At 36.9% G+C, this 13,538-nt stretch overlaps 1 protein-coding gene across 6 annotated transcripts in view; it reads left to right on the top strand.

Annotated features, from left to right (window-relative positions):
* Window positions 1–13,538, top strand: part of MECOM (MDS1 and EVI1 complex locus) — a 602,573-nt gene that overhangs the window by 556,191 nt on the left and 32,844 nt on the right. For 5 of the 6 annotated variants that reach the window (XM_025376651.1, XM_025376653.1, XM_025376652.1 and 2 more), the window contains 3 exons: window positions 2,790–3,006; window positions 7,588–7,735; window positions 9,105–9,258. In XM_025376651.1, the coding sequence (XP_025232436.1) occupies window positions 2,790–3,006; window positions 7,588–7,735; window positions 9,105–9,258 (519 nt within the window). Of the gene's footprint in view, window positions 1–2,789; window positions 3,007–7,587; window positions 7,736–9,101; window positions 9,259–13,538 lie in introns of all 6 variants that reach the window. The other variant, XM_025376650.1, reaches the window with a different exon arrangement.

The following is a 13,538-nucleotide window of genomic DNA, read 5'->3' on the forward strand; positions in this document are numbered from 1 at the left end:
TTTTGCTTTTATATCTCCAGGAAGCTGCCACTCTTGGCGGGTTCTCTTTACTTGAACATTTTTTTCCTTTGGACTGCATTCTGCCTCTTTGTAGGTTATACAAGAGTAGTGGTATTTGCAGGGTGACGGGGAGGGCTGGCGGGGGTGGTGGGGCGGGGGGGAGGGGGGCACGCTTTTGGTGCTCATTTTCCTCTTAGCAACTCTGACATGCAAATAGCTTTAGAAACCTAGAGTTCCCAATTAGCCTGGTAGAGTTTGAGCCTGAAGGGGGTGGCTGGCCCAATGGGAAAGGGCTTTTTGGCAGCAAGGAGTTCTTAGATGATAAAGAACTGCAATCTGGGCTTTCTCTGGTGCAATGAATATTTCATCTGTAAATGTTAGACCTAAAACAGATTTTCAAACAATTGTTTTTTTTAATATTAATGATTAGGTTAATACTCCAAAAGTTCTAAATAGAAGCGACTATTCTTTTAGGGCTGCCATTCATAAATTACTTTCCTTTACAACACTCTTGAACCCATCAGTTGCTTCTTGTTTTCAATGTATCATGTTTATATCCATACATACACTACATATGTTACATATATTTCTTATAATATTTAAATGATGATTTGTATTTTATACTTCTAGGATTCAACTCTTCCTAGGAAAGAAAATAAAACACATGCATTGCACACCTACTGTATGATAGATATTATATATTCTCTCTATATTGTCTCATTTACTCTTTTATGCATAGAACCTGTGGGAAAGAAATTATATCCATTTTACATATAGGGAAACTGAGCTAATTAGGCTAAGTGAATTGTCCAAGAATGCATGGCTAGTAAGTGGTGGAGTCAGGATTCAACCCAAGATCGTTGCTGTCTCTGATACCTAGGCTTTTTCCATGCATTATGTAGCCTGGAGATTCTGTTTGTGTTCAGACTCTTGGCTGAGGTCCTAAATATAGATCTTAAACATATGAATAGTATTACGAACTCTAGGAAATGTTTCTATTAACTAGCTAATGTCATTGAGAATCCTGTCTTTAGAGCCAAGTTGAGTTTTTTTAGAACACCTCCCTCTCTGGACCCTCTAAATCCAAAGACAAACTGTTGAATCTTAAAACACCTCTCTCTCTCGACCCTCTAAATCCAAAGAGAAACTGTTGAATCCACATGGTAATTTCTTTACCTCTCTGTTACCACTGTTACTGGTTTAGTTTAAACTAAACCAGCATCTTACGTGGATTTCTGCAGCAGTGTCTCAATTGGTCTCTCTGCTTGACTTCTCTTGCTGCAACTGGGGAAAATTCTTCTAAAAACCAAGTCTGAATATATCCCTGCTTTCCGACTTTCAGTGGCTGTTTTCCTTCTTAGCATAGATTTACAAAGCCCCTGGTGAGCTGCACCCCCTCCAACTTCATTTTGCACTCCTCCCTTTCGTGTGCTCTGTGAACCTACCATACCTCACTACAGCCCTACCTTTCTGTGGATGTGCCATCTTTTTTGCCTCCATCACTGGTCTGTTCATGCTGTTCCCATTACCTGAAATGTGCCCCCTCCTTCCACTTCACTTGGTTGATTCTTACTCATTACAGAACCTTTTCTGAACCGCCTTTCCCCAGATTTGATGGATTAGTCCTATTTCTCTAGGCTCCTTTAAGCCCTATGCTTTCATCTGCTATAAAATATATCACAGTCTCTTTGTTCATATGTATATCCCCTTAAATTTCTTATATATTCATTCCCTAGAAAAATGCCTAACATTTGGTAGGTGACTAAAGTATTCCCCCAAAAACATTCAGTCAATGAACAATTGAAGAGTAACATCTTCCTTGGCCATAGGTCTATAAAAGAGGGATTATGTGTCATATTGTTTGTCGTGGGTATTTTTTATCAGTGTGAGCTGTTTTCAAGACTTCTGTGATTGTACCTGTGTGATCTGTGCAGAGTGTGGCTTTATGAGTGGGCTGAAAGCTATTCAAAAGACAAAAATAGAAACAATACCATCACTACCTGACATTTTATAACCTTGTTGTCTCTACACCCCACTACTACTATTTATTTATCTTATTAATTTAAAGTGCAAATTAATGATATGTTTGCTATTTAACAAAGCTATGCCAATTTGCACTGACCCTGGGGTAACATAAATTAGCCTAGAAGGGTACTAAAAACATCCTGTGTCCCATTTTTAGTGATGATGAATTTTAAACCATTTCCAAGTTTGCTGACACTAACCAGGCTTAAGCATGGGTCAGATACAAACTCTGTGTCCCATGTTCTTTCCAGATAACCTGGCACTGGCATAATAAGAAGTGTATGAAATAGAAATGGTTTCAAAACCTTACACAACCACATAGCTCTATACTCCCTGACTGTTTACATTTAACTTCTATAAACCTGAAATCCTCATCTGAAAACTAGGATAAAAATCTGACCTATAATTCCTCATTATCAGGTTTTAAGGAATGTCAGTAATCCACATACAGGGTTGAGAAAATATATGACGCTCAGTAAGTCGTATTTATTATTTTTAGTATTCTCTGAACCTGAAAAGGTTTAGTCATAAAATTTTACTGATCAGAAGGATATACTCTAGTCACAGCCATTGCTTATGTTATTGTTCCAGTCTCTCTTCCGGGTTCTTTACATATGATATTTCTAATCCATATTAAAATTGACATGATAGAAATGACAATCAAATAATACCTCTTACATCTCATAAAATTTGGTAAGATTGGCTCGTTTGTGATGGCAACTCCTGACCACCCAATCCTAGTAACACTTGAATTGTTTTCACAGAAGAACGGCAATATCGCTGTGAAGACTGTGACCAGCTCTTTGAATCTAAGGCTGACCTAGCAGATCACCAAAAGTTTCCGTGCAGTACTCCTCACTCAGCATTTTCAATGGTTGAAGAGGACTTTCAGCAAAAACTCGAAAGTGAGAATGATCTCCAAGAGATACACACGATCCAGGAGTGTAAGGAATGTGACCAAGTTTTTCCTGATTTGCAAAGGTTAGAAATGGCATGTTGTACCTCAAAACTTGTGTATTTATTCTGCAATGTTATGCTGAATTTTGAGGCTTTGTGCAGATGGAAAATTTGGAACTCCAAAGAGCTGGACAAATGCACTCGTGACATGTTCAGAAATCATATTTGCCTGGATATTCTCATCTGTCAAATATTTACAGTGAAATTGGAATTAGTTATTTTGATGTCACATGAAAAATAATGTTATATTATTATTAAATAGTGTTATTAAAAACTGAAGGCTTAACTTTATAGTAAATTATGATTTAGAGTAAGTATAAAGAGTGCTGGAACAAATTAAAGTAATCATATGTCAAGAAACAATAAAGCTGCCCCTAGAAACATTCAGACGGTTTTTGAAAGGATTAGATCTGGCATTCACTTAATGACAGGTAAATGATCTTTCGATAGAGCAGTAATTCATAGATTTAATTTCAACAATTTATCTAAATTGCATATATATAAAAGAATAAGAGAAACTTGTTTGATTTCCCAAAGTGTTGAATTTCCTAAAAGGTAAACGAGAAACACAATTATGTAAATGAGGTAATTCTTTAACACTTATTTTTAACACAATGAAAATCATATTTCAATGACATATTAATTTGTTATAGCCTTTTGAATTTTATTCTATAACTTTTTAAAATTGCTGATAACAACACTAGAACCTACTTTTTGAAAAGTACATACTAATTGTACTACAGAATGGTCTTTAAGATCAGAACAGTTTAGAACAGTTAATGGATCTTTTTGTTTGTTTCTACCTAATGATTTTTGCCTTGGTCCACAAATAATTTTAATAATTGTATTCATTTACTTTGCTTTTAAATCTGGAAATTGTCCTTGAAACCTGTAATCAGAATTTTAAATGCACATCACATTATATTTAAATGGGAATGGTAGTATATCAAATGGCCTTACTCAAGAATGGGAATTACTCAGACTTTGTCTTTGACAGTTCACCTTCAGTTTACCCTTTTGATTCCCTTCCTTCTTTCCTGAATCCTTTTATTCCTCTCATTTTCACCTCACGTGTTGCCCTACATCCTCTTCTCTTGGTTATACCTCTTTTAGGAAAGGATTTCATCTAGTAGTTGTTCACTTTAAGGCATAAATGACTAAAAGGCATTAAGCATAATCCTTTCTGTTGAGAAGATTGAATAGAAAGAATAAATATCTAGCTTTGAAAATTTAGGACTAATTTAGTTATTAGAGAGTAAACATTTTATGGAATAAGAGGGCTTTCCCAGAACCTTTTAAACTCACTTCTGCCACTTCATATAAATCTTCATAGAGAATAAATCGATTATATATGTTTAGCAAAGTGTGGATTTGTAATTAAAAAAAAAGCATGTCCCCTTAATATAATTGTGCCCAAATTTTAAAAAAATGAAGCTGATAAACACAAATGAGTAGGAAAATATTTATTCTGTAAAGTAATATCTCTGGTGTCAGAAATAAAGTTGATTTCCTTCAGTTGTATTGTAAAAAATAATGAATGGCATTATAAAGCAAAAATTGACAAACTAAACACTAAAATGTATTTCTTACTTCCTACTAAGAGTATACAGCAATACTTCTTGGGTGGAGAAAGCCTCTTAATCTGCCTTGCTGTAAGATTAAGCCTGAGTCAACTCTATCTAATGCTGAAACCAACTGTTAGTTTAGTTAATTCAGTCAAACATTTAGTAGAAAACAATAAGGAAATCTAATTATCTGGCATTGCGTGAATTCTCAACATTTATATTTTGGCAGCCCAGCCATATGGATAAAGCACATCACTATGCAATTGGATACTAATCATCCAACTGGTATTTTTGGTTATAAATTATATAATCTAGCCACATTCAGAACCTTTATTTTCTGAATATTTTTTACTTTATTGAATGCTGCGTTGTCACTTTATACTTTAAATGATGAAAATTACTTTCTGGTCATGATCTATTCTTCTGCTGTCTATCCTGTATGTAAAATCTTGAGAAAAGAATGCAAACAAAAAAATAGGAGCAAGAAAGAAACAAAGGATGATGTGCAAAAGATGAAAAGAGCTGAAAAGAACTCAAAAGGCTGATCAAGGCTCTATAGATTGAGATAAAATTCCATGAAAAGCAGAGAAGTCTCACTGACTGGATTGCTTCTATGTTTATGAAAGGAATGCACATTTACTTTTGTGAAAGTGACTTGCTTTTTTTGTGCTTTTTATTACTGATTAGCTGGAAGCTAATAATACTATGGGACAACATGGAGTTTCTGCTCGATTAGGAGAAGCAAAGAAGGGAAAATTCCTTTTGCTTTGTTATCTTTTTACCCCTACATGCCATATACTTACAATATACTCTTAAAATTAAGCCATATCCTTGGAATTAGGGGGAGGAATAAAACTCAACATATAGGCCAATCTTTTGCCACTAGATTTCAGGGTTTATGATTTGATATATAGTGTAGTGGCATATATATCATACAATGGCTTGCCTTTATGGGTTGCTGGGGACGGACAGTGAGAACTGCAATCTGTACAGTGATTTTGGAGGATGTCCCTGACTCATTTCACTGTTAACGACAGTTGTTGGTATCTCTGTCTTAACTCTTTTATTAACATTCCACTCTGTAACAAACAGAGGATTACATATTGTAGATAAAGGTAGGGGCTTTCTTATGACTCCACATACCTGTACTCTCCTAGTACCTTTTGTTCACAGAGATATCACCACCTGTGCTCGGAATAGCACTTCCAACTCAATTGATTCATGGGGCAGGAAAAATGAGTTCTTGTGCCAGTATGAATAGAGTTGTGGGGAGGAAGCTGAGAAAGAGAAAATGTGTAGGAAATGCATTTCTAATTTACCAAGATATGAGAATTGGCACCATTTTCTTACATATACTCCCGCTCATACAGTCTGTATGACCACTGGATAATTTTTTTTTTTTTTTTTTTTTTTTTTTTTTTTTGAGACGGAGTCTCGCTCTGCCGCCCAAGCTGGAGTGCAGTGGCCGGATCTCAGCTCACTGCAAGCTCCGCCTCCCGGATTTACGCCATTCTCCTGCCTCAGCCTCCCGAGTAGCTGGGACTACAGGCGCCCGCCGCCTCGCCCGGCTAGTTTTTTGTATTTTTAGTAGAGACGGGGTTTCACCGTGTTAGCCAGGATGGTCTCGATCTCCTGACCTCGTGATCCGCCCGTCTCGGCCTCCCAAAGTGCTGGGATTACAGGCTTGAGCCACCGCGCCCCGCCTGGATAATTTATTCTAAGTGCGCAAAGGTCTTAATTGGTACTGATAGTTATAGTATTCATCCCACAAAGAAATAAAAGAAAATAAAAGAATGCTTTCCTGGTTGGTACTTTTTCTTTTCTAAATAACTTTTTTATTGTGGAGCACTTAAAATATACACAAAACTAGAGAGGGGATAGTATTTTTTAAATCCCATATGTTAAGCTTTAATAATTATCACATGAAGTCAATCTTGTCACTATACCTGCTTTAAATTATTTGAAACAAATCCTGGACATTATATCGTCTTATTCAAAAATAGTTTAGTATGTATCTATAGAAAATAAGGACTCCTTAAAAACGTAAGTTCAATACCACATTAAAAATAATTTCTTGCCAGGCGCGGTGGCTCACGCCTGTAATCCCAGCACTTTGGGAGGCCGAGGCGGGTGAATCACAAGGTCAGGAGATCGAGACCACGGTGAAACCTCGTCTCTACTAAAAATACAAAAAAAAAAAAAAAAAAAAATTAGCCGGGCGCCTACTCAGGAGGCTGAGGCAGGAGAATGGCGTGATCCCGGGAGGCGGAGCTTGCAGTGAGCGGAGATCGTGCTACTGCACTCCAGCCTGGGGAACAGAGCGAGATATACAAATTTTAGAAAATGGAGGCAAACATTTGAGAAGATAAAACATTTTAAACTTTAAAACAGAGAAACTATGCTTGTGAGAAACTTCTAATCATGTTTTTCTTTTAGGGGGCTTAAATACTGCACCCACTTAAAATATTACACACTTTCTTCCCCCCAGTTCTTAGGTTTTGTATATTATGTGTGTATACATAGATATATATGTGTGTGTATACACATACACACACACACACACACACATCCATGCATCAATCCATCCATCCATCCATCCATCCGTCCATCCTAGGTTCACTAGAGATTATATACATTAGACAGAATACTCGCCTATGTATTATTAAGCATTTTCTGTTTGAGTGTTTATGTTTCAATTAAGTAAGTATTAGCAATACGTGTTGCTGTTAGAATTGTGTAGTGAATCCAAAACTGGACAAATAGCTTCTTGTTTATCATGCTCTTAAATCGGCAGATAATCCCTGCCAGCTGTATCAGATTTATTTTCTAACAACAAGAGCACATCTTCATATTGGTGACACAGTCCAGGAAACATAAAATGCACTTTCGTCTGTCACAAGCCTGTTTCTGCTCTTTCCTCCTTCTCAGTTCAACTCCTTTTCCTTCTTATTTCTTTAATTGTCAGTTGGATTAGCAATAAAATGATGTTCTGTTTATGAATGCATCCTTTGTCTTTTAAAATCTGTTGTTCTCTTAACAGCCTGGAGAAACACATGCTGTCACATACTGAAGAGAGGGAATACAAGTGTGATCAGTGTCCCAAGGCATTTAACTGGAAGTCCAATTTAATTCGCCACCAGATGTCACATGACAGTGGAAAGCACTATGAATGTGAAAACTGTGCCAAGGTACAGTGAATTTGTAGGCTACTTGGCCTCTCTCTGTCATCCTGCTCTCTCTTAATCCATCACTTGCTACGATATATAAAAACAAGCCTTCAGAGGGGAAACTATAAATATCTTGAGAAAAGTACACTGAGTGTTGTATGCGAAAAGGCATTAGTAGAGTGTATAAAAACACTTAGTGGGTATCCTTTTATTTTTGTAAGGGAGGAAGTGAGGCTTAATGGTGAGTTCCAGAACTAGGTGTCAGACATCCTTGGTAAATTGCTGGTTCCGCTACTGATTTGCCAGCGTGGAGTTGTTTTATGGCCTTGTGGAGAATGAAAATTTTATCCAATTTATGTTACTGATTGCTTTTAATAGCAATTTGTGAGGAAGTCACATAAAATTTCTGAATGCCTATTCAGAAAGAATGGGTGACTCTTACATTTGCAGATTTTTCCAACCAAGAGCTTACCGTAAATTATGACTTGGTTCTAATTAAAATGTGTAGAGCCTCTGTCAGTGCTGAACAACATAAGGATGATATGGAAGTACTCAACTTAGACCATAACTGTGAACTATGGTAAAAGTAATTCACTTCTTTTAATTTCATGTTTCTTAATTAACTCAAAGATGTCCTGGTGTCATTAAAGTTGCTTTCTATTTCCAAAACACATTTCCTAGCATTTTAATAGCTTTTTTTTTATGCCAATGGAAATTTCTGTACCCCACCAGGTTACTACTGGGTAATCATTCTCCTGTGATTACCTTGTTCTGTGCACATTAAAATTTCGTATGTTTTTTCCTCATAAAAAATTAAAGAGATTTGAAATTTCTTTAGGGATGTTTTGCTCTCAGATGTGTTGAGTGGCTTTTTTATTTTTGTTTTTAGTACAATGTCTAAAGGAATGGTTTTAGCTTGCTGGTAAGTCACTGAAAGAGTGTTAGAATTTAACACCTTAGGGAAGCTCTTTAAATAGATTTAAGGTATGTTAGTCAAAATCCTCCAAATTTTTGTACACAATGTGTCTTTACTTAAAGGGTGAAAAAAGCACACAAGTTTTAATAATGGCATAACCAGCATTTTATTACTTAACTCAAGTCACTCTAAGTGGTATCAAAAAGGGTCTTGAATAAGGCCTAATGGCACCATTCATTATTTGCTCAACTGATACCAGTGGATACACCATGCTAAGGATATAGAGCAGAATAATTTACAGTTCCTACCCTAGAGGAGAGTACATTTTGGAAATTGGAGGAGAGTACACTTTTGGTCTTTGGGGTAAAGAAAAACAAAACAAATAAGCAAAGTTTCTTCTTGAGTCATCCCGGGTCTTCTTTATTGTGCCCTTGAGTTAAGTTTCTTGATTAATCAGTACTCATTTCCTAGCAGGTTTTCACGGACCCTAGCAACCTTCAGCGGCACATTCGCTCTCAGCATGTCGGTGCCCGGGCCCATGCATGCCCGGAGTGTGGCAAAACGTTTGCCACTTCGTCGGGCCTCAAACAACACAAGCACATCCACAGCAGTGTGAAGCCCTTTATCTGTAAGTTTTCAACACTCCAGCCCTCCTTCCCACATCTGTCTCTCCTCCAAAAGGCACTGTGACCAGGAGAGTGACTGCACATGGCCTTTAGAGGGTCACTGTGTTAGCTATTTATGGTCCAATACAGTAGGGCTATTTATGATTACAAGTAAATCTTTTATAATCAGATCCATGGTATTTTGTCCTTGATTCCTGGGGTGTTTTCTTTTAGAAGAAATCAATAACAGGTAGAGGAAAGAAAAGTCATTAGATAATCAAAGGGAAATCTCTCAGGTTGTAGGATTTAATCAGGACAATCAGATTTGTCTCATATCGTAAATGTTCATGGCTTTGTAAAGCAGCAAATAGCAGACATCACTAAATAAGATGAAGTGATTAAAAACCTGTTCTGGAACAGAAAGAGCTGGAAGAACCCCACCTGGGAAGTGGGCTTACGGCTCTGTGTGCATGTATGTGAGTATATGTGTGTGGAGAGAGCAAGGGGGATGAAATGCTTTTTAATCTACCCATTGTTGCCGATCACAGGCTGTCGGACCTGTAGTTCTCTGTTACTTGAAGAAAAGCAGAACATTTTCACTTAGATGCTGGACATGCTGTTTCTCCTACCCACTGCACCAAAGCAAGTTTATAGGCAATGTGCTTTTAGGGGACATCTGATCTGACCACCTACTTAGAACATCCCTGTACAGAGCACTGTAGTAACATCCTTCAGATACAATAAAACTCAGCTCTCATTTGCTTTTTCTTCTGTCCACCCACTCCTATTCTCTGTATTGTGCTCAAACATTTTTTAAGTAAAATCAGTTGTTCTTAGTCTACCTGGGCAAAAATTCTGGGCTGCTTTGATTCCATGGCTTGGCTGAACATATAAATACAATGACTTATTGAGTTGTGCTACAAAATTCAAGACTGATTTTGGACCCAGATACACATAGAATTGGTAGAAGCATACTCAGCACTTGGCAAGACCTCTGACTTTGGTTTGTAAAAGGTATATGAGACACTACTACAGGACCTGATGGAAAAAACTAATTTTCAGTGCCAACATGGAGATGCCAGAGACTAACTCTGCTTTGCCTTGACACAGCCTTCTTTTGTGTGTCCAAGCACCAAAAGAGCTTTTCTTTCCTTTTCCAGCTTACACTAGAGTCCTGTTTTGCTCATATGTTCTTCTGTTCCCCGGGTGAAGAGGACTAGCAGATAAACAAAAGGGTGCTCTCGTCTCCCTTGGGGAAGCTCTGTTGAAGGTCACGGGAAATAAAGCATTCAATAGAAATTTTAGACTTCTTGTCTCAAAAAGGCATTCCTGACTCTTAAGTCTTAATGCCCTGAAAATGTACTTGGAAGTACTACAGGCATACGATATTAAATAGTTCATTTATTTCTGATTCCTCAGAAATAAATTTTGGTAAGTTTTATTATGTTTTGATGTGAAAAATACTAGAATAAACCACAAAGAATTCTGATCACTCATTTAATGCTTTCTCTATTATTTAAAATAAAAGTCAGAAAATATAGACTTCTACTCTCGAAGATTCTGGGATCTGGAATTTTAATTGTGTTGAAGACAAGTGTTTCACTTTAAAGTGTCACAGGGTGTCCCTTTCCAATCAGATTGCATAAAGTATTTCCCTTGAATGATTTTCGGTAATTATTGGTAAATTTAAATAGCAGATGGCATTTTTTAAAATTTAAAATCTTACAGAGAACCATGGAGTAATTATGAATAATAGCCATGTAATTTCAGAACAAAAGAGTTTAAAGATCAGGAAATGGTGCGGAGACTTGAGTGGAGGAGGTTCACCTAGGGCTGATATCTGTTTCTCACCAGAAGGCCACACACCACGATTTACCCCCACTGGTGTGTTTATGGCAACTGTCTCTTATTACAGTGTGCTGCCACGCTTGAGCCCAAAGTTACCAGTGCTAAGGTAATTACTCACTGCCTTTACAGAAACCTCCAGCTTTCCCAAATAGAAACCACATGCTCTAATAGGCTGAATATATTCAAAATGCCTCTTAATTTGTTTAATAAGTAGAAAAATGCAATGTTAACTGCTGGCTAATTCCTTATTACTGAGAAAATTACAGTAGAGTACAGACTTCAACATCAATTGAACCAGTTTACCTGGAGGCCTGGTAGTTTGTAGTATGCCAGGCCCGTCCTTCAAGTGCTGAAAATAAAGCCTCTGCCTAAGAAAACATCCCAGATTCAATGTTCTTGAGCCCAGACACAGACACCACTCAGCCGTGTAACAAAGGGTGCCACCAGAAAAGTCAGCTGAACTTCTGTTACTCCAATAGAGAGAAGCTCTTGATTTTTTTAAAGCCATCTGATTGTAAGAAAGAAGTGTAGAGAGCAACATTTCCTTGCCAATAAATGACAAGCCTTTGAAAAACTTATGTCTTGGTTGAATACTCATCAAGACATTTTTTCAATGCCTTTTAAGAGGTGTTGCTTTCGTACTTTTTATAATTCCAATAATAAAATGTTGTTATTGCTTGTAGCTGAATTATTCTAATATATCTAGTGAGTGTCTGATGTTTCTACCTTCTCCATGATATGATTTTAATTAGTGTATCAAACAATTTAAGTTAGATGTCTATTTATGGTGTGTGGTTAAATCATGTATACTTTTAAAGCCGACTCTGGTCAATATATTCTGGTAAAATAATTTGAAAAGATGTCACCCACATCTTCTATTCCCATTAAAATGCATGTTATAGCCTCTATAATGTGATTCATCCCACAATTGAAGGCACCTTTAGTATTACCAAACGCGTTGATACAGGCAACAATACAGTTTAACATTTAGTAGTAAAAGAAAGAGATATACCCTCACTTAGTACTTCTTGTTTGGATGTATGTGGGATAATCCAAGTTCTGGGTGAGTTTTGCTTGACTGAAAGTTTATAAAATCTCCTTGGCATGGGTTTTTTTGGTTTTTTGTTTTAATTATTATTGCTTTGACTTAGAAGCACAACCATTCTGCACTTAAAGGCAGCCATTGTATGAAAGCAATTAGTGTTGCATTTTGTCTTCAATTTAATTTCTTAAAATAAATTTGTTTCAACAATTACCAACAAGGTACATCTTGTTTCTGCATGTATTGAACATGCACGGAAGTGTTAAAGTAAGCTCACACATAACGTGGCTCAATCCCATAAAGTAAAATAAAAAAATATGATGCTCGGGGTACTGATACTGTAATCCTGCTGGACCATGAATTGAGTGAGGAATTTTACCTGGTAAAGGAGTTATTAAGGGTTGCAAAGTTTGGTCTTAAAATATACTTGGCTATAGTATAGTGGCACATGTGTGAGGAGGGAGATTCTACTTTACTGGCAAATTCTTAGTGAAGAAACATATTTCACAGCTGCACCCAATGCTGTGCCCTTCTTTCTGGATTAGAGCTTTCACAGTGCTCTCCCCGACTGACCATAGCTGGCTATCACACACTGGAGTCAAACCTGAGATAACCAGTGTAGATATGACAACAAGTGGACATGTTTCCCAAGGACGGGGGTTTCATAAATGCAGGAAGGTTAGCGCAACCACTGGTGTGAGGGGAAGTCAGAGGACGTGATCATAGTTCATGGGAACCAGCAATGCAGGATGGGCTACATTCAATTTAGTTTCCTTTGCAGGCTTAAAATAGAGCCATTGTAAATTATGTCAGTCTTTCTCAAATCATGAAAATGATTGTTAAAAAAAAAGTCTCAGAATACACAATGTGCATTGTTGTGTGGCTTTGATGTGTGAATGATGAGAGCATATGATATAATACCAATTAAATAATAGCAGGGCAGTCACAGGCTTTTTCCCCAAGGGGAGAGGCAATAAAGGTGAAGTTTCTGGTTGAGGATGTTTTATTTTGTTTTGGTGCCTACAAAATAGAATTTTTAAGTACTCTAAAATTTGAAAGGGGTTCTTGTTATGTTTCAGACGTAATACATTTTAAGACTTTAATTTTCAACATTATATTAGTATAATAATTGTGTGGAGAATCAATGCATGATGGAATTTAACTTTCCATAAATATTTAAATACACAAATATTATGCAAAATATTGCACAATGGGGGTGACAAAATATATATACCTATATATATGAAATATTTGTGCTGCCTCAAGACATTTGTCAGGTTGGTTGCCTTGCTTTGGAATCTAGTGAAATGGGGTTTTCTGTGTTTGGAGCACCCAGATTGGTGCCTCCAATGTCTTCTACTAGCTTCCTAATTGAAATTTTGAGTAAACCAATTGTGATATTTGCTAAATTCA

Source organism: Theropithecus gelada, chromosome 2 (assembly GCF_003255815.1).
Source record: "Theropithecus gelada isolate Dixy chromosome 2, Tgel_1.0, whole genome shotgun sequence".
NCBI classification, from domain to species: domain Eukaryota; kingdom Metazoa; phylum Chordata; class Mammalia; order Primates; family Cercopithecidae; genus Theropithecus; species Theropithecus gelada.